The following is a 19,591-nucleotide window of genomic DNA, read 5'->3' on the forward strand; positions in this document are numbered from 1 at the left end:
ACACCCAGAGATCTTTTGTCTTTTGTTTGGAAACAGGGTTTAGCTAAGTTGCTGAGACTGGTCACAAACCTGTGATCTTCCTGTCTCAGCCTCCCATCTACTGGAGTTATAGGTGTGCACCATCACACGCAAATTCTAATGAGCCCTAAAGTTCTGCAGAAAACTTATTGAAGCTATGGACAGAACTATTGTTTTGGTGCCACGGTTTCAATTTGGGGGTTAAAATGAAAAAGGACCAATGACAAGACTGAAACCAATATTCACCGTGGGAGCCAATATTCCACAGCAGGGGCTGGTTACTGCACTCGGAGGAGTGCTGGTTGCAGAGCTGGCTGATTCTGTACAGCTCCTAAGGAAAGTCAAATGCGTACTTTTTCTGTTTTGCACCCCAGCTATTCAGAGATTAAATTCTGAGGCCCGTTCCTTAGCAGGAAATGGTAAGGAATCAGCAGGAAACTCAGAACAAGGGAAGGGAAACTCCTCCCTCCTGTCAAAGGTTGGGCAAGGGTGAGCATGAAATGGAAAGTGAGGGGGTGGGGTGCATTAAAGTGTCTGGGGGAGCTACGGGGACCAGGGGCGTTGAAATAGATAGAGAATGGTTGACTCTTCAAAAGAAGTAAGAAAAAAGTATATGCCCCAGGGCAATGAAGTGTCAGAAATGGTGGTATTTATTGTGTCTCTGTAAGATGGAGCCTCGGTCTTCTAGAAATCTGTACGCCACCCCCAGGACCAGGAAAAATGCTCTTCCCTTCCATGCTGTAGGCAGTAGTTCACGTTTTCACATCTAGCAACTCTCTGAGAGAAGAACCTTCCCTCCTTCCCGATTTCTGGCCTTTTCAAGGCCAGAAGACCCCAAAACAAGTGGACACTGTTTACCAGAAGAAAAGATAAAAGTGTGCAGGGAACCAGATCATGAGAAATTGTTAGGGTAAAGGATCAGAGGAATGCAAAATAACTTTTTGGTTGTTTTACCAAGCTTTTTTTTTTTTTTTTTTTTGTAACCCAAAACGAGAGTTGTTGTCTACTTGTGAAGGAGAAGGAAGGCCAGTAGTCCAGTGCAAAAACTGAGTCCAAGAAGAAACTGTTTCCCTGAAATTGGGCAGCTCATGCTGGTGCATGAGAATTGAGGGTGGAGATGGCACTTGCTGAGCCAGGCGCAGCGAGATGCACGACTCCCGGTGCAAAGGGAGGCTCAGGACGCCGTGCGTGGAAGGTGCTGGCGCTGGAAAGGCAGCGCCTGGCGCCCTCCAACCCCTCAGCGGTGCAGCCCACTCATCGCAGAGCGATCTCGTGTTTAGATTGATACCTGATGAAAAGAAAAACAAATGGTCCTGAGTGGTGGCTCTACTGTTTTGATGGAAAAAAAAATTTTTTTTTCTAGTAGGCAAGTGGCAAACAACCAATCTTGTGAAGAAGCAGGCCTGGGAGAGTCCAGTGCAGTTTCATAATGGGTATGAATAGTTATTTTTTGCTGCTTTTTTTTTCCTTTCTGGGTTTTGATGTGGATCTCTTTCTATTTGTTCAGGAAATTGTGACGTGTGTTCTGGGCAGGGTTTGAGGTTTTGGAACCCTTTCTAAAAGGGCCAGAGAGCACCGAGCTGCATTTCCTCACCGAGAGGCTGGCGTGCTGGAGGGAGCTGGCCATGATGCAGAAGGTCCTCAGGTGCAATGGGCTTGTCCTGGCCCTCGCCCTCATCCTGGTTTGGGAATCTCCAGTTCAAGGTAAGACCCAGGAACTTTGTTCCCCTGGAACCTTCTCTGTAAGTCCCAGAGCCCACACAAATGAATCTGTTCGTTTAATAAAAGGTACAGAATGCATCGTATCGTGGGAAAAGAGGCAGAGAAGTATGAGTTGGGGTGGCTAAATTCTTACCAGTGAGTTCAGTTGAGTTTGGTACCAAGAAAAATTAAATGTCGAGGCAGATGCAACCTTGCAAACTTATAGTGATTGTTATATGCTGTTTTATTTATGGATGAAAATGTATAGTTTGTAAACTTTAAAAATTTAAAAAAGGAACCAGGCATGGTGGCCCAAGCTTGTAATCCCAGTACCTTGGAGGCTGAGAAAGGAGGATTGCAGGTATGAAACTAGCCTCAGCAATTTAGTGAGGCTCTCAGCGACTTAGCAAGACCCTATTTCCAAATAAGAAGTAAAATAGGTCTGGGGGTATATCCTGGAGGTAGAATGTCTTTGAGTCCCATCTCTAGTAACACACACACACACACACACATACACACACACACACACACACACACACACACACACACACACTTCCAGAACGGGTTGAGTGTGGTGGTGCTCCTGGGTTCAATCTCTAGATTGAACTAAAAAAAAAAAAAATTCAAGAAAGGAATAAGAAAGATGACCCCTGTATCTGCTGCCTGGAGATGGCATCTAGGAGTGTTCTAGAATATCTACCTAATTCTCAACACCTACAATAATACTAATTTTGAATATAGTGTGGTGGTGTTCTTATCTCAACACTGCTATTTTTTTAATTGGGATAAATTAAACTGCGTGAATTTTTTCTCTTTTTATTTGGTTCCACTGCAAATTGAATTACTGTTATATATAGTTAATGCAAACATTCTTAGATTTTTTTTCAGTACTGGAAGTTGAATCTAGGGGCATTCTACTTCTGAGCTATACCTCTAACCCTATTTTTTTTTTTATTTTGAAATGAGGTCTGGACAAGTTGCAGAGGGCCTCACTAAGTAGCTGAGGCTGGCTTTGAACTTATAATCCTTCTGTCTCAGTCCCCCAAGTACTGGAATTGCAAGCATGCGCCACCATACCCAGACCTCAGATTTTTTTAAAAAAAGCCCAAAGTTCAGAAAAGTATCATATTTGGGAGAATCTTCTTAGTTTTTTGTATCATCTAGTGTTGTTTAGTCAGACTGAAATAACTTAAGACCTTTAATGACTAAGAAAATAAAAATGATCAGTTTGTAAGAAAAATATAATTTTTTCTTTGATAAATAAGGAATCATGTCTAAATAAAGCAGAAGGTCATGGTCTGATAAATAGATTACAGAACTTGTTTCTTTTCTTTCCTGAGCCACACCCCCAGGCCTATTTCTTATTCTTTATTTTGAAATAGGGTCTCACTAAGTCGCAGAGGGTCTCGCTAAATTGCTGAGGCTGGCCATCAATGAACCTATGATCTTCCTGTTCCAGCCTCCCCAGCACTTGGATTATAAATATGTGCCAACACCCAGCTAGATGACAGAATTTGTAGTAGAGAAACATTAGGTTCCCTCAAATGGTAAAGGAAATGTCGAGTCACAGTGACTCATGTGTCCTGGATTTGCTTCTTCTAAGTGACATCTAGCTGTCATGTCCTCACGTCCGGTGGAATTGAAATCTTACAGATGATCTCACAGAAATTCCTTATGTACTGGAAATTTATAAAATGATTTTCTCCTGGTTATGTTAACACTGGGGGAAAAACAGCAACTAATGGTGCCAAAATTTTTCCATTAATTTATTTATTATTAAGGTATAAAACATAAGAGAACAACTAGCGAGGGCCTCAGCAACGTAGTGAGACCATTTCAAAATAAAAAATATGCCAGGCATGGTGGCACACACCTAACATCCCGGTACTTGGGAGGCTGAGACAGGAGGATCATAAGTTCAAGAACAACCTCAGCAACTTAATGAGACTCTCAGCAAACCAATGAGACTCTGTTTCAAAAAACCAAAACTTGCCGGGCGTGGAGGCACACGCTTGTAATCCCAGCATTTGGGAGGCTAAGGCAGGAGGATCACGGTTCACAGCCTCAGTTACTTAGTGAGTCCCTCTGCAACTCAGTGAGACTCTATTTCAAAATAAAAAATAAAAAATATGCCGGGCGTGGTGGCACACGCTTGTAATCCCAGCATTCAGGAGGCTGAGACCGGAGGATCGTGATTCACAGACAGCCTCAGCTACTTAGTGAGACCCTCCGTAAGTTAGTGAAACCCTGTTTCAAAAATAAAGAATAAAAAATAAGGCTGGGGTGTAGCTTGGAGGTAGAATGCTCCTCGGTTCCATCCCCAGTTTAATAATAATAATAATAATAATAATAATAATAATAACAACAACAACAACAACAACAACAACAACAACAACAACATAATAGGGCTGGGGTTGTAACTTGGAGGTAGAATGCCCCTGGGTACCATCCCAGTACCACATACACACACACACACACACACACAGAGGAAAAACCCCTCCAAAACTTAAATAAATAAATAAGATCTGGGGATGTAGCTCAAAATAGAACGTCTCTGGGTTCAATCTGTAGTACTACAAAAACAATCAATCAATCAAACAAACAAACAAACAAATAAATAGAGTTGAAAGTGTTGCTCGCAGGTAGAATGCTCCTGGGTACAATCCCCAGTACAAAAACCGTAGAGAACAAGCTTTACGTGAAACCCACAGCCTGATGTGACGATTCCCTTCTGGGCTTGTGCTGACAAGAAGCAGCGCGGTGAGGTGCACAGTTGTGATTCAGATCCCAGAGCGGCAGGTGCGGTGCATCCCTGCCAGACCTATGGACCGCTTTAAGTTCCCAGGATGCCACATTGTGCCCTGACTCAACAGGTGAGGCCAGAAGGAAAACAATACCTTTCCTTTTATACGTATTCATTAGAAGGAAATGGGGGGAAATCATAAAATTGTTCAGAATACTAGCATTTATGTCACTGAATGGTAGAATTAGCTATTTATTAGAAAAAGAAGGACAAAAAGAGACATGAATGAACTAAAAAACGAGGGTGTTTCCCAAGGGCCCTTGGCAGTGGGCTCCGGGGCTGAGGCTCACATCGGAACGTGAGGGAAACGGCGGCCTTGTCCACTGGGTGACCCAGCGAGGCTGCTGTAGAGCCGGCTCGGCCCCTCTCCCCTCCCGCAGCGCCAGCCCTGGCTCTGTAGCATCTGCTAACCCCCATGCCTCTTCCTTGTACTTATATTTTTTTCTGATTTATTTATCGTGGTATTGGCTATTGATTCCAAGGCTGTTCTACCACTGAACCTCACCCCTAGTCCTGTGTCTTTTATTTTGAGACAGGGTCTTACTAAATTACATAGGCTGGCCTTTAACTTGCAACCCTCTTCTCTTAGCTTCCCAAGAACTGGATTTACCGGTATGCATCTGGCTTCACCCTATTTTATATTTTTGGTAATGAAGATTGAACCAAGGGGCCTTCTACCTCCAAATTGCACCCCTAACCCTCTCCCCTTTTTAAATCTTGAGACAGGGTCTCACTAAGTTTCTGAGGGCCTCACTAAGTTGCTGAGGCTAGCCTCGAACCTGTGATCCTCCTGTCTCAGCCGCCCGAGTACTGGGATTAAAGGTGAGCACCACTGCACCTGACTTCCCCCATCCTTAAAAAAAAATTATTCAGCTGGGCATGGTGGCTCACGCTTGTAATCCCTGCGGTTGGGAGGCTGAGACAGGAGGATCACACGGGTTCGAAGCCAGCCTCAGCTACTTAGTGAGGATCACACGGGTTCGAAGCCAGCCTCAGCTACTTAGTGAGGCTTTCGGCAACTCAGTGAGACCCTGTTTCCAAATAAAATATTAAAAAGTTCAAGGAGTATAGTCCAGAGGTAGAAAGCCTCTGGCTTCCACACCCAGTGCCACCAAAAAAAAAAAAAAAAAAAAAAAAAAAAAAAAATTATTCAAGTGTTTCCCTAGCCAGGTGTGGTGGTACACACTTGTAATCCTAGTACTTGGGAGGCTGAGACAGGAGGATCACAAGTTCAAGGCCAGCCTCAGCAACTTAGTGAGGCCCTCTACAACTTGGTGTGACCCTGTTTCAAAATGAAAGAATATCCCCTTCCTGAGGAGGCTAGGACTAGGAATCCTTCTCTGTGTTATAGCCTCTTTTCCAAAGATGCCTAGAAAGAGAAAAAGTGGAAAATCTATGAGCAGGTGTGGCCCAGGGGACAGGGCTGCCCATGTGTACACGTCATATTGTCTCCTAGATCACAGTAATGTTGATGTTGATTTCAACCTTATGTGTGGCTATGTGTGTGTAAAGTGACTTCACATCCATTCTGCGGGAATGTTCATCACAGCCTCGCGTGGAGGAATTAGCACCAGGTGACAGAAGAAAAAACAGATCTGGCATCCGCATTCTCATTTGCTCTTTAGAGTAACCTCTTGCAACTAAGGTGTGAGTTTCACCCAAGGTCCCCGATAACTAACTTGTGACAGAACGAGTCATCCAATTTCAAGGTCAGATTAACTTCCTAAACTGGATTGGGTGGCATATGCCTGTGAGCCCAGCACTTGGAGGCTGAGATGGGGGGATTGCAGGTTGGAGGCCAGCCTCAGCAGTTTAGCAAGGTCCCTGCCAACTTAACAACAAAAAACAAAAAATAAAATCGGGCAGGGGAGCCGGGAGTGGCGGCTCACACTTGCAATCTCAGTACTTGAGAGGCCTCGGCAACTTGGTGAGATTTTCAGCATCCTGGTTTCCAAATAAGACGTAAAATAGGGCTGGGAGCCGGGCGTGGTGGCGCACGCTTGTAATCCCAGCATTTGCATTCGGGAGGCTGAGACCGGAGGATCGCGGTTCGCGGACAGCCTCAGCTACTTAGTGAGGCCCTCTGCAACTCAGTGAGACCCTGTTTCAAAATAAAGAATAAAAAATAGGGCAGGGGATGTAGCTGGGAGGTCAAATGCCCCTGGGTTCCATCCCCAGACCCGCAAGAAAAATAAATAATAACAATAATAAATTAGGGCTGGGGGTATAGCTTGGAGGGATGCTGCCTCTGGGTTCAATCCCTAGTACCAAAAACAAAAAACAAAACAAAACAAAATAAAAAAAAAACCAGGGCTAGGAATGTAGATCAATGGTAGAACATCTCTGGGATCAATCCCCAGTACTCAAAATAGACAGTTTCTTTATTTAAAACAAAAAAATCGCCGGGTGTGGTGGTGCACGATTGTAATCCCTGCACTTGGGAGGCTGAGACAGGAGGATCGCGCCGGTTCGAAGACATCTGCGAGGGCTTAAGAGACCCTGTTTTCAAATAAAAATATAAAAATAGGTCTGGGAGTATAACCCAGAGTTAGAAGGGTTTCCAGGAACCCCAGTACCACAAAAAAAAAATTAAAAAAAATTAAAACAAAACAAAAAAAATCTTCCTTGGATGATAGCCCTCTTTGTGGTGTTCACTACTAAGTTGAGGGAGACACTGAAAGTAAGCTTGGAGCTTTTTATGGTTTGAAAACCATGCAAGAGTGGAGCAGCTTGTCCATCTTGTGGACTTGCTAGGCCGGTGGAGGTGACTCCGGCCTAGAGACTGAAGCGGCTGCGTAGGTGCTTCCGTTTCACATGACTCAGGCGTTCACCCCTCTCACCCGCCACCGCAGTTTCTGCTTCGGTCTCTCTAACACACCGGCCCAAAGTTTCCATTAAGAATAGGAAATTGGTAAACTGCGACTGTTAGGGGAAACAAGTGATAGTCTAATATCAGAAAATATAGAGAATCTACTGGAGAAAGTTGTTTGCTGAGTGACTTTTACTCATACGGAGTATTTTAGTAAAGCAGCTAGTGAGTGAGTGTTGGGGGGCAATGAAGAACAGTGAAGAAAGGTATTCTAAAAAAACACTTTTTAAAGCTGGGTGTGGGGCTCTAGGCCTGTAATCCCAGGATTTAGGAGGCTGAGACAGGGGGATCCCACGTTTGAGGCTAGTTTCAGTAACTTAGTGAGGCCCCGTTTAAAAAAAAAAATAGGGCTGAAGGTGTAGCTTGGAGGTAGAGCACTCTAGGGTTCAATCTCTGGTAACATAAAACAATAACAACAAAACAAAAACCCCTCTGTGTGTGTGTGTGTGTGTGTGTGTGTGTGTGTGTGTGTGTGTTACTGAGGGTGGAACTTTTCTACCTGGTGGGGCTTTTCTGCTTCCGGGCTATACTCCCAGACACAGTTTATACTTTATTTGGAAACAGGGTCTCACTAAGTTGCTGAGAGCCTCACTAAGTAGCTGAGGCTGGCTTCAAACCTATGTGATCCTCCTGTCTCAGCTTCCCAAATGTGGGGATTACAAGTGTACACCACCATGCCTGGCTTAAAAAACCACTCTTTCCTCTGGAATCTACTACACAGTTAGCCGGCAAATCTTCTATAAGAGTGGCTTTTTAAGAAACTGTTTCTGGCTTTGGTATACTTGCTCTTTTCTTCTCCTTCCTTCCTTCCTTCCTTCCTTCCTTCCTTCCTTCCTTCCTTTCTTTCTCTGTCATTCATTCTTTCTTTCTTCTCTCTCTCTCTTTTTAATAGTACTGGGGATTGGATCCAGGGGCATTCTACTTCTGAGCTACATTCCTTTTTTTTAGTTTTTGTTTTGAGACAGGATCTCGCTAGGTTGCTGAGAATCTCTCTAAATTGCTGAGGCTGTCTTCAAACCTGTGATTTTCCTGTCTCAGCTTCCCAAGTACTGAAATGATAAGAAAGCCACCACTTCTAGATTCTTTTTTAAATTTTTTACTTTTTATTTTTTCAGTGCCCAGGGGCATTCTACCTCTCAGCTACGCCCCCAGTCCTATTTTTTAATTCTTTATTTTGAAACTAATTTGCAGAGGACCTAACTTTTAAAAGTGAGGTTTCACTGGGTGTGGTGGTACACACTTGTAATCCCACACTTGAGAGGCTGAGACAGGAGGATTGAACAGGTTTGAACCCAGCCTCAGCTACTAACTGAGGCTCTCAACACCTTAGAGACCCTGTTTCAAAATAAAGAATAAAATGGCTGGGGATAAAGCTCCGAGGTAGAATGTTCCTGGGTTCAATCCCAGTACCCAAACAACAACAACAACAACAAAACAAACAAACAAAAACCCAATTGCATTTAAAATGGGCATGGTGGCACATATTTACAATCCCAGTGTTTGGGAGGCTGAGACCAGAGGATAGAAGGTTCACTGACAGCCTCAGCAATTTTTTTTTTTTTTTTTTTTTGGTAGTACTGGGGGGTGGAACCCAGAGGCTTTCTACCTCTGGGCTATACTCTCAGACCTATTTTATACTTTATTTGGAAACAGGGTTTCACTAAGTTGCTGAGAGCTTCACTCAGTAGCTGAGGCTGGCTTCGAACCTGCGCGATCCTCCTGTCTCAGCCTCCCAAGCGTGGGGATTACAAGCATGCGCCACCAAGTCCAGCAGCCTCAGCAATTTCCTGAGGCTCTCAGCAACTTAGTTAGAACCTGTTTCAAAATAAAGAATAAAAAATAGGACTAGGGTTGTAGCTTGGAATTAGAATGCACCTGGGTTCGATTTCCAGCACCACAAAAACAAAACAAAACAAAACAAATAAACAAAGAAAAACAAAATACAAAGAAAGGCGGTGAAAACATTTCAAACTGTGTATGTAGTCCGCTGCCTGTTCCCATTGGCCAGCACAGGTCTGGACCAAAGTTGTGAAGACATCGCCCTCTGCTGGAGCAGATGTTGGCTTCTCCTTCCCCTGCAGGAGGCTCCCACGCAGTAATCAGATGCCAGGCTAATGCTGTCTCAGAGGTCAGACAAGGAAGCCTAAAATGTCTCAAATACTTGCCACGCTCAAAGCCTCGTGTTAGATGCTTCACGTACTTTCATCTCATTTAAACAGGAGCTCGTTGATATTAATAACATTTTAAAGATGATAACTTGAAAATCAGGGAAGTACGAAGTGGTAGAATGGGAAATATATTTATTTTGAATTCTGGTCTCTTTACAAGCTCTTAGATATAGGTCATTGTTACTGGCATTTAAAGAGCTCTGACCATGGTGCTAGGCACCATTTCAAAGAACCCAACATTTGACCAGGCGTGGTGGCGCACGCTTGTAATCCTAGGACTTGGGAGGCTGAGATAGGAGGATCACGGCTCCTGGACAGCCTCAGCTACTTAGTGAGGACGTCTGCAACTTAGTTAGACCCTGTTACAAAATAAGGAATAAAAAATAGGGCTGGGGGTGTAGCTCGAAGATAGAATGCTCCTGGGTTCCATCCCCAGTACCAAAAAACCCCACTAACATTTATATATCATCATTATAGCAATTTTAGTTTCTATCCTACAGTTGAGGAAGTTGAGGTACAGAGAGGTTAAGTAAACTGGCCAAGGTCACGTAGCCAAAGGGTCAGACCTGATGATACCATCTTGTCCACCCTTATCCCCAGAGCTAACTCATTTTGAACAGCTAATTCCCATGTCAGACATTACAAGTTATACTCAGGAACCGTAGGGAAGATCGTGATAGAAGAATAGTCCCAAAGAAGAGAAGAAAAGTACAAAAAATGGCCAGCTAAAGGTAGAATATTTGTTTTCTTTTCACATTGGTTATTTATTTATTTATTTATATTTTTGTGGTCCTGGGGATTGAACTCAGGGCATTCTACCTCTGAGCTCCACCCCAGACCTATTTTTGATTCTGTACTTTGAAATAGGGTCTTTTTTTTGTGTGCGTGTGTGTGTGGTACTGGGGATAGAACCCAGGGGCGTTCTACCTCTAAGCAATACCCCAAGCCCTATTTTTTAGTCTTTATTTTGAAACAGGGTCTCACTGAGTTGCAAAGGGCGTCACTAAGTAGCTGAGGCTGATTTCGAACCTGCACAATCCTCCTGTCTCAACCTCCCAAATGCTGGGATTACAAGCGTGCGCCACCACACCCGGCTTTGAAACAGGGTCTTATTAAGTTGCAGAGGCTGGCCGTAAACCTGTGATCTTCCTATCTCAGCCTCCCAAATACTGGGATTACAAGTCTATGCTGCCACACCCAGCTCACATTAGTCTTTTAAGTGCTTATATTTTTAGAGGAATATTGTTTATTATAACATTTTAGAAACAAATTTAAACATTGCCACAGATTCTACCACTACAGTCACTTTTGTGTATTTTCTTCCATTTCCCCCAATATTTTATGTTGTTAAATCTAATATACATACAAAGTGATATTCTGAGCCAGGCATAGTGGCCCATGCTCATAATCCCAGGGATTAGGAGGCTGAGACAGGAAGATTGCAGGTCTGAAGCCAGGCTCAGCAACTTATGAGACCCCATTTCAAAATAAAAATAAAATAGTCTAAGAGTATAGTTCAGAGGTAGAATGAGCCTGGGTTCAATTCCCAGTAAATCCCTCCTCCCCCAAAAAAGAGGTAGTCTGAGTTTTTTCAATCCCTAGTACCTCCCCCCAAAAAAGAGATTTTCTGATTTTTTTATACTTAGAGTTGAGGGTGCTGGGGATGGGACCTGGGGCATTGCATCTTCCCACTCTCAAACTCAGTTATAAGCTAGGGTCTTCTATGCTGCTGCGCAGTCTTTTCTTGGCCTTTGGTTACTGTCCTTTCATGAGTCCTGGGTTCTCCTGCTTTGCGAGGATTGTGCGCATGCTCCTTCTTGCTGGGCCGTTGGTAGTGCTTGTGGCACCTGTTTGATTACATCTGTGCTTGGGGTGGGGAGGGGCAGCCATTTGAAGGGTGGTACTGAGTTTCCCACTCCCAGGCCTCTGTCCTTGCCAAACAGAGCAATGAGAAATGTATTTCATGAACGAATAACAGGTCTTCTATATAATCTCAGAGTACTAGATTTGGAGACTTTTCTGTGGGATTTAAATTCCAAAGAAGCAGCAAGAGAGGAGCCTTGTTCTTGTGCAATCTTGGTGCAAAGAGAAGAGAATGAGCCGGGCGTGGTGGCGCACGCTTGTAATCCCCGTGCTTGGGAGGCGGAGACAGGAGGATCGCGCAGGTTCGAAGCCAGCCTCAGCTACTTAGTGAGGCTCTCAGCAACTTAGTGAGACCCTGTTTCCAAATAAAATAGAAAAAAGGTCTGGGAGTTTAGCACGGAGGTAGAAAGCCTCTGGGTTCCACCCCCAGTACCACCAAAAAAAAAAAAAAAAAAAAAAAAGAGAAGAGAATGAGCGTTGACCCCGGGGCCTCCTGCTTCCAAGCTACATCCCCAGCCCTATTTTATTTTTTTTTTTATTATGAAACAGGGTCTCATTAAGTTTTTAAGGGCCTTGCTAAGTTGGTAAGACTGACCTTGAAACTGCGATCCTTCTGTCTCAGCTTCCCAAGTACTAGGACTACAGGTATGTGCTAAAATGTCTAGCATTTTATTTTTTTATTTTGAAACAAACATGATCTCTCAAAATTGTTGAGGCTCTCTCTGAGACTGGCCTCGAATCTGTGCTCCTCCTGTCCAGCCTCCCAGGCACTGGGATTGCAGGCACGCCCCTCCACACCCAGCTTGTTAAAGTCTTCACATGAAATTTTTCCTATCTAATTTCTGTGACAAGCTAATGATACAGTTAAGCCTACATTTTGCAGTGGAGATTCAAGGAAGTTAAGGTTTCATACCTAGTCAGTAATAGAACTGGGACTTCACCCCAGCTGACTCCAGAGCCTCATTTCATTCATTCATTCATTCATTCATTCATTCATTCATTCATTCATTTTGCGGTACTGGGGATGGAACCAAGAGGCATTCTACCTCTGAGCTACATCCCCAGCCCTATTTTTCATTCTTGATTTTGAAACGGTCTCACTGAGTTGCAAAGGGCATTACTAAGTAGTGGCCGAGGCTGTCCTTGAATCTCAATCCTCCTGTCTCAGCCTCCCAAGTGCTGGGATTACAAGCATGAGCCACCACACCTGGCTTTCTAGAGCCTCTTCTAATCTTAGACTCTGCTATTTTATCACCATGCTGAGAGGAAAATATATATAAAAGGCTGATGCAAAGTGGGTGCTACTATTACAGTAATGGACATAAAACCATCCATGCTTCACCTTTTACTAAATTAATCATTAAAAATTTCTAAAGCCAAGCATGGTGGTGGCACATGCTTGTAATACCAGTACTTGGGAGGAGCAGGTTCGTGACCAGCTTCAGCTACTTAATGAGGCCCTCTGCAACTTGGTGAGATTCTGTTTCAAAATAAAGAATACACACACACACACACACACACACACACACACACACACGTGTGTGTGTGTGTGTGTGTAACTAGGCCTGGGTTCAATTCCCAGTACTGGAAAAAAGAAATTCTTAGGAGCTGAGAATGGTGGCACGTGCCTGTAATCCCAATACTTGGGAGACAGACAAGAAGATGGTAGGTTCAAGGACAGCCTCAGCAACTTAATGAGACTCTCAGCAACCTGTTTTAAAACAAACAATAAACAAACAAACAAACAAACAGAGCCAGGGATGTAGCTTGGAGATAGAATGTCCCTGAGTTTAATTCCCAGTACTCCTCCCAAAAAAATTTCTTTAGGGACACAGTAATTGGAGGCTATATGAGAGATACTTATTCACCCACTTGGGTTCCTTGTTTGGGCAGGTTATCCTATGCGAAGAGCCAGGTACCAGTGGGTGCGCTGCAGCCCTGACAGTAATTCTGCAAACTGCATCGATGAAAAGGGACCACTGTTCGACCTCCCTCCGGGTGAATCTAACAGGATCTTCCCTGCAAAAAGGGACCCTTTTTCGTAAGTAGACTTTGATTTTCAAGTGGTTCTAATTTCACAGCTCTGAAGCCCTGGCACGAAGGCGGGAGGACCATCCAGTGCGTTTCCTTCGAGCTCCTGCTTGGTAGTTTGGTTTTTACTGCTCGGTACATGGTAAAACGGTACGCCATAGGCTGGTGTGAGGGATGAACAAGCACACACCATCCAGCCACGTCTTTGAAAGGTCTTTTGTGGTTGGAAGAGACAAGCATGGAGTCCTGTTTACCAACATATGCTGAACATGACGGAAGACCGTTTTATTTATGTACACAGTATATTATATATTAAAATCTAATAGTCTGTCAAGTATTCAAACAAACAAAACATGGTATAGTGATATGATAGGCTATCATTTAGCCATTAAAGAATGAAACATTAAGCCGGGCGTGGTGGCGCTTGCTTGTAATCCCAACATTTAGCAGGCTGAATTAGAGGATCTGGGTTCTGGCCAGCCTCAGCTAGTTAGTGAGGCTCTTTGCAACTCAATGAGACCCTGTTTCAAAATAAATAAAAACTAGGGTTGGGGGTATAGCTCAGAGGTAGAATGCCCCTGGGATCCATCCCCAATAATGCAAAAAAAAAAAAAGAATGAAATACTAGCCAGAGATGGTGGTACACACCTATAATCCCAGTATTTGGGAGATCGAGACAGGAAAATTGCAGGTTTGAGGCTAGCCTCAGCAACTTAGTGAGACTCTGTTTCAAAATAAAGAATAAAAAGGGATGGGTTTAGCCGAGCATGGTGGTGCACGTTTATAATCCCAGGGATTATACCAAAGGATTGTGTTTCGCAGACAGCCTCGGCTACTTAGTGAAACCCTTTATAACTCAGTAAGACCCTGTTTCAAAATAAAAGAATAAAAAATATGGCTGGGGGTGTAGCTTGGAGGTAGAATGTCCCTGGATTCCATCCCTAGTAAAGCAAAAAAAAAAAAAAAGGGATGGGGTTATAGCTCAAAGGTAGAGTGCCTCTGGGTTCAATCTGCAGAACCAAAGAGAAAGAAAGAAAGAGAAAGAAAGAAAAAGAAAGAAAGAAAGAAAGAGAGAAAGAAAGGAGGAGTGATGAATGCTACAACATAGGTAAAACTTAAAAACATTAAGCAGAGGGAAAGAAGCCACATACAGAAAGCCACATATTATATGTAAGTTAGATTTGGATACTGGAGACTGAACCAAAAGCCATGCCTATATGCATATGCTAGGCAAGTTCTTAGCACTAAGAGATACATGCCCAGCCCTTTTTATTTTAATAAAAATAAAAATAAAATTATTCACTTATTTATTTACTGGAGATTGAACCCAGGGACATTCTACCCAGATCTACGCCCTCAGCATCTTCTTATTTTTTTATTTTGAAACAGGGCCTCATTAAGTTGCTGAGGCTGGCCTTGAACCTGTGATCCTTCTGCCTCAGTCTCACAAGTAGCTAGAATTACAGGCATGCGCCGCAGCACCCAGCTCCGAAACAACTCTTGCACATGGTTTCTTCTCTCCTAACACCTCTGCAGTCTTAGTAACTTTGCTCCACTCTGACGCTCTGCCCTCCCTGTGGATGAGTGGTTCCTGCTTCTGTGACTGTTCTGGGCCCTTCGCCTTCTGCTCCATCCCTTGTCCTCCTGGTCCTGCTCTGGGTGTGGGCAGGAAAGGGCTGACTCTTGTGCTCTGTGTCTCAGGCTCGGGTTGCTGGCTGACTTCAGCCAATGGGAGACATAAAAGGGAGACTGGAGCGCTGGGGCCGAAGAGCCCTTGGGTGGTACTACTGGCATGGCGGCGTCCCCCATAGCTAGCTCTCATGGCTGCCTCTAGCCCCTGGCTCAGGAGATAGCATGTCCTTCACGGTCCCCGAGCCAGGGAGGGAGTATGTTCTTGCTGTTACTAATCTCTGGGCTACCACACTTCCATCTATTTGGCTCCACTTCTCCAGCACTTGTATACTTATAGAAGCAGTCCCCTCCATGTGTGTGTGTGTGTGTGTGTGCACGTGTGTGTGCGTGCGTGTGTGTTAATGGGATTGAACTTAGAGACACTCTACATCTGAGCCCCAGACATTTTTATTTTATTTTATTTTATTTTATTTTATTTTATTTACTTATTTATGGTGGTACTGGGGATAGAACCCAGGGGCTTTCTACCTCCGGGCTATACTCCCAGACCTATTTTATATTTTATTTGGAAACAGGGTCTCACTAAGTTGCTGAGAGCCTCACTCAGTAGCTGAGGCTGGCTTCGAACCTGAGCAATCCTCCTGTCTCAGCCTCCCAAGCGTGGGGATTACAAGTGTGCGCCACCACGCCCGGCATTTTTTTTAAATTTTTGTAACAGGATTTCATTAGGTTGCTGACAGCCTCACTAAATTTCTGAGGCTGTGAGGCTGTCCTTGAACCTGCTGTCTAATCCTCTTGTCTCAGCCTCCCAAGTACTGGGATTACAGGTGTGCACCACCGCACCCAGGTTTATTTCTTTATCTTAACAATTTTTCTTTTTCTTTTGCGGGTCTGGGGATGGAACCCAGGGGCATTCGACCTCCGAGCTACACCCCCTGCCCTATCTTTTACTCTTTATTTTTAATTTTTAATTTATTTATTATTATTTTTTGGGGGGTGGTGGTACTGGGTTCCTGGAAAACCTTCTACCTCCGGGGACCACTACCAGACCTATTTTATACTTTATTTGGAAACAGGGTCTCTTAAGCCAGTGCGGCTGGCTTCGAAACTGCTCGATCCTCCTGTCTCTGCTTCCCAAGTGCCAGGATTACAAGCATACGCCACCACGCCTGGCTTTTTTATTCTTTATTTTGAAACAGGGTCTCACTGAGTCACAAGGAGCCTCACTAAGTAGCTGAGCCTGTCCGCAAACCGCAATCCTCTGGTCTCAGCCTCCCAAATGCTGGGATTACAAGCGTGAGCCACCAAGCTTGGCTTATTTTAGCAAATTATATTACTTATGGATTGAACTTTACTAAGTTTTTTTTTTTCCTTTCATCCTTCAGAATGACAAAACTCCAGAATCTGAATGATGCCTTCCCTCTTTCTGAGGACTATTCTGGATCAGGCTCCGGCTCTGGCTCTGGATCAGGATCTGGAAGCGGCTCTGGAAGTAGCTCCCTAACTGAAATGGAACAGGATTACCAGCCAGTCGACAACAATGATGCTTTCTATTACAACATTAGGTCTTTTGAGAGGAATCTGCTCTCTGACAACCAAGCCTTTAGTCAAGAAGCCTTAGAAGAAGAGAATTTTCTTATATAAAATGAGAATTTCCCCACCTTCATGCCAGGAAATGTATTCAGTATATTTTGTGTATCATGGTTAAATGATTAGTCTTGGGACAAAGAATTTCATAGAAATTTTAAAACACGTGAAAAAGAATCTTAAGTCTTTATTACCTCTTCTTCCTATGATTTCCTAAAGGATTATGTTTTGTTGTTATCATCTACTCTACTGTTCTGTAAAGTACTTGCGTTATTTGGTACCTCATTTAGCTAATTTCATTATTAAATTAACTAGACTTTCATGTCTATAAAATTAAAGAATAAGCCAGGCGTGGTGCCACATGCTTGTAATCCCAGTGCTTGGGAGGCTGAGACAGGACGATTGCAGGTCTGAGGATAGCCTCCGGAAATAGTGAGACTTTCATTAGCCTAGTGAGACCCTGTTTCAAAATAAAAATAAAATAAAATTGGGAGTGTAACTCGGAGGTAGTATGTCCCTGGGTTCAATCCCCATTGCCACAATAAAAAAATCAAATAATAATTTTACTTTTTTATTTTTAAATTCAGTTTGAGAAGAAAATTGATAGGCAATAGTTTATATCTAAGTCTTCAGGAACCTGACTCTGACTGTGAATTATAGATATATTCCCCTTCTTATTAAAAAATGAAACAGTGAATTTATAGAGTTCATAAATTTATGGAATTTTTACCAATTTGACATGACCTCCAGTATGAAGGGCATTGTTGTACTGCCACTGGGTACACTATAGAGCTGGTGGACATTATTTCTCTGGAAGTAAGAATGCTGTTAGAACTAAGAACTTAGGACCCTACTGAAAGCACAGCCGTGGTCTCAGGACCCCAGAGTGCCTTACCTTGGTTTCCTGGATAGCTACTCTTTTCTAGTCTATTAAAGCAGAAGTATAACCAAAGGGTAAAGCTGTCTGGGAACTTTTGTTCTAAACTCATGAAATAATTATTTTTCAGTACTTGGGAGGCTGAGACAGGAGGATCACAGATTCAAAGCCAGCCTCAGCAGCTTCACGAGGCCCCTCAGCAAGCTAGTGAGACCATGTTTCACAAACTAAAAACTAAAATAGGACTGGGGTGTAGCTCAGAGGTAGAACTCCTGGGTTCAAGTTCCAATATCACACACACACACATGAAAAACAGGAAATAAATAATTATTTTTGATCTGATGTTTCTCTAGAAGTCTTAATAAAACATCTTTAAGTCATAGCTTCCCTGTTAGTGGAGGCTGATGATCATCAGGTACTCAGTTAAATGAAATTCTTAAATCTAGCTCACAGTGGTAATTTTCCAGGCCCTATATATGTAATTAAATTGACAGGCTAGGGAGTTAGCACAACCCCCACACTGGTTTTTTGACCTGTGCAGTAGGAGCTATTATAATAGGAAACTAGCTAGAAACTTCTTAGACTATCCCCTTCCTATATGACAATAAATAAAAAAAATATTTCATCCTAAAAGAAAGTCAGGCTATAACACCTTTAAAATCTAAAGAAATTGAGGTGTGGTGGTGCATATTTGTAATCACACTATTTGGGAGGCTAGGACAGGAGAATCATAGGTTCAAGGCCAGCCTCGGCAACTTAGCAAGGCCCTGTTTCAAAATAAAAAATAAAAAAGGTCTGGGGGCGTAGCTTAGAGGTAGCATGCCTCTGGGTATAATCCCCAGTATTCCCCAACACACACACACACACACACACACACACACACACACAGGTTAGTGCCCATCAGGAAGCATCCATGATAGGGCTGGGCTTGGTGGCGCACGCTTATAATCCCAGCATTCAGGAGGCAGAGACTGGAGGATTGCTGTTCGTGGATACCCTCAGCTACTTAGCGAGGCCCTTCGCAAATCAGTTGAGACCCCGTTTCAAAAATTAAAAAAAAAAGGACTAAATAATAGGGCTGGGGTTGTAGCTGGAGGTAGAAAGCCCCTGGGTTCCATCCCCAGTATCGCAATAATAAATGAATAAATAAATAGATAAATAAATAGATAGCATCCATGATAGAAGAGATATAAACAATTGGGAAGACAGAATGACTTGGGCAGACGTCAGTCAGCTGTGAAGAGCCACCCTTCTATCCTGGAGGCTCAAGGGATTTGTTCTAACAGGAATAGACATGTGTTTCAGGTATGGGTGCCCACGGGCTCTCTGGGAGCATGGCTCACAAAGTATTTACCTCACCAAGAGGATTTTTCATAGAACATTATATCATAACATTAAAACAAGGAGACGCATCAGTAGATGCATAGCCACAGCATCCATTGGTTCTTCCACACACCACATCCCCTAGATGCCGCCAACTTGATAGAATGATGAAAAGTATAGTGGAGACACCGGCTTACATATGTTATACTTTGATGGGACCCCAGCTTCCAGGATGCATTATATATGCTAAATCAATGACTTAGCATTAGTCATTAATAGGTAGAATGTGGAGCCAGGCATACTGGCGCATGCTTGTAATCTCAGCATTCGGGAGGCTGAGACAGGAGGATCACGGTTTGCCGACAGCTTCAGCTACTTAGGCCCTTCGCAACTCAGTGAGACCCTTTTCAAAATAAATAATTAAAAATAGGGCCGGGATTGTAGCTCAGAGGTACAATGGTTCCATCCCCAGTACCACAAAAGGAAAGAAAGAAAGAATGAATGAAAGAATGAAAGAAAGAAAGAAAGAAAGAAAGAAAGAAAGAAAGAAAAAACAAAGTAGAATATGCCAGGAACCAAAGAGTAGAAGCAGGAAGGGACTCACTTTTCATCAAACTGATTTGCTTTCCATCACTGTTGTGCTTGTTTTGAAGATTTAGATGTTATGATTCCCTGGGGCCGGGGGTATTCCAGCAGGGAACACCCCTAGAGTGCTATTG

General features: G+C 43.4%; 1 protein-coding gene across 1 annotated transcript; it reads left to right on the forward strand.

Moving 5' to 3' along the window:
• Nucleotides 1–1,643: 1,643 nt before the first annotated feature.
• Nucleotides 1,644–16,729, forward strand: SRGN (serglycin; the record flags this gene model as incomplete). Its single annotated transcript, XM_080694815.1, has 3 exons — nt 1,644–1,722; nt 13,316–13,463; nt 16,471–16,729. The coding sequence occupies 3 exons, from the start codon at nt 1,644–1,646 to the stop codon at nt 16,727–16,729; spliced, it is 486 nt and encodes a 161-aa protein (XP_080550941.1).
• Nucleotides 16,730–19,591: the final 2,862 nt, after the last annotated feature.

The sequence above is a fragment of the Muscardinus avellanarius genome (genome assembly GCF_963383645.1).
Source record: "Muscardinus avellanarius genome assembly, chromosome: 4".
Classification (NCBI taxonomy): domain Eukaryota; kingdom Metazoa; phylum Chordata; class Mammalia; order Rodentia; family Gliridae; genus Muscardinus; species Muscardinus avellanarius.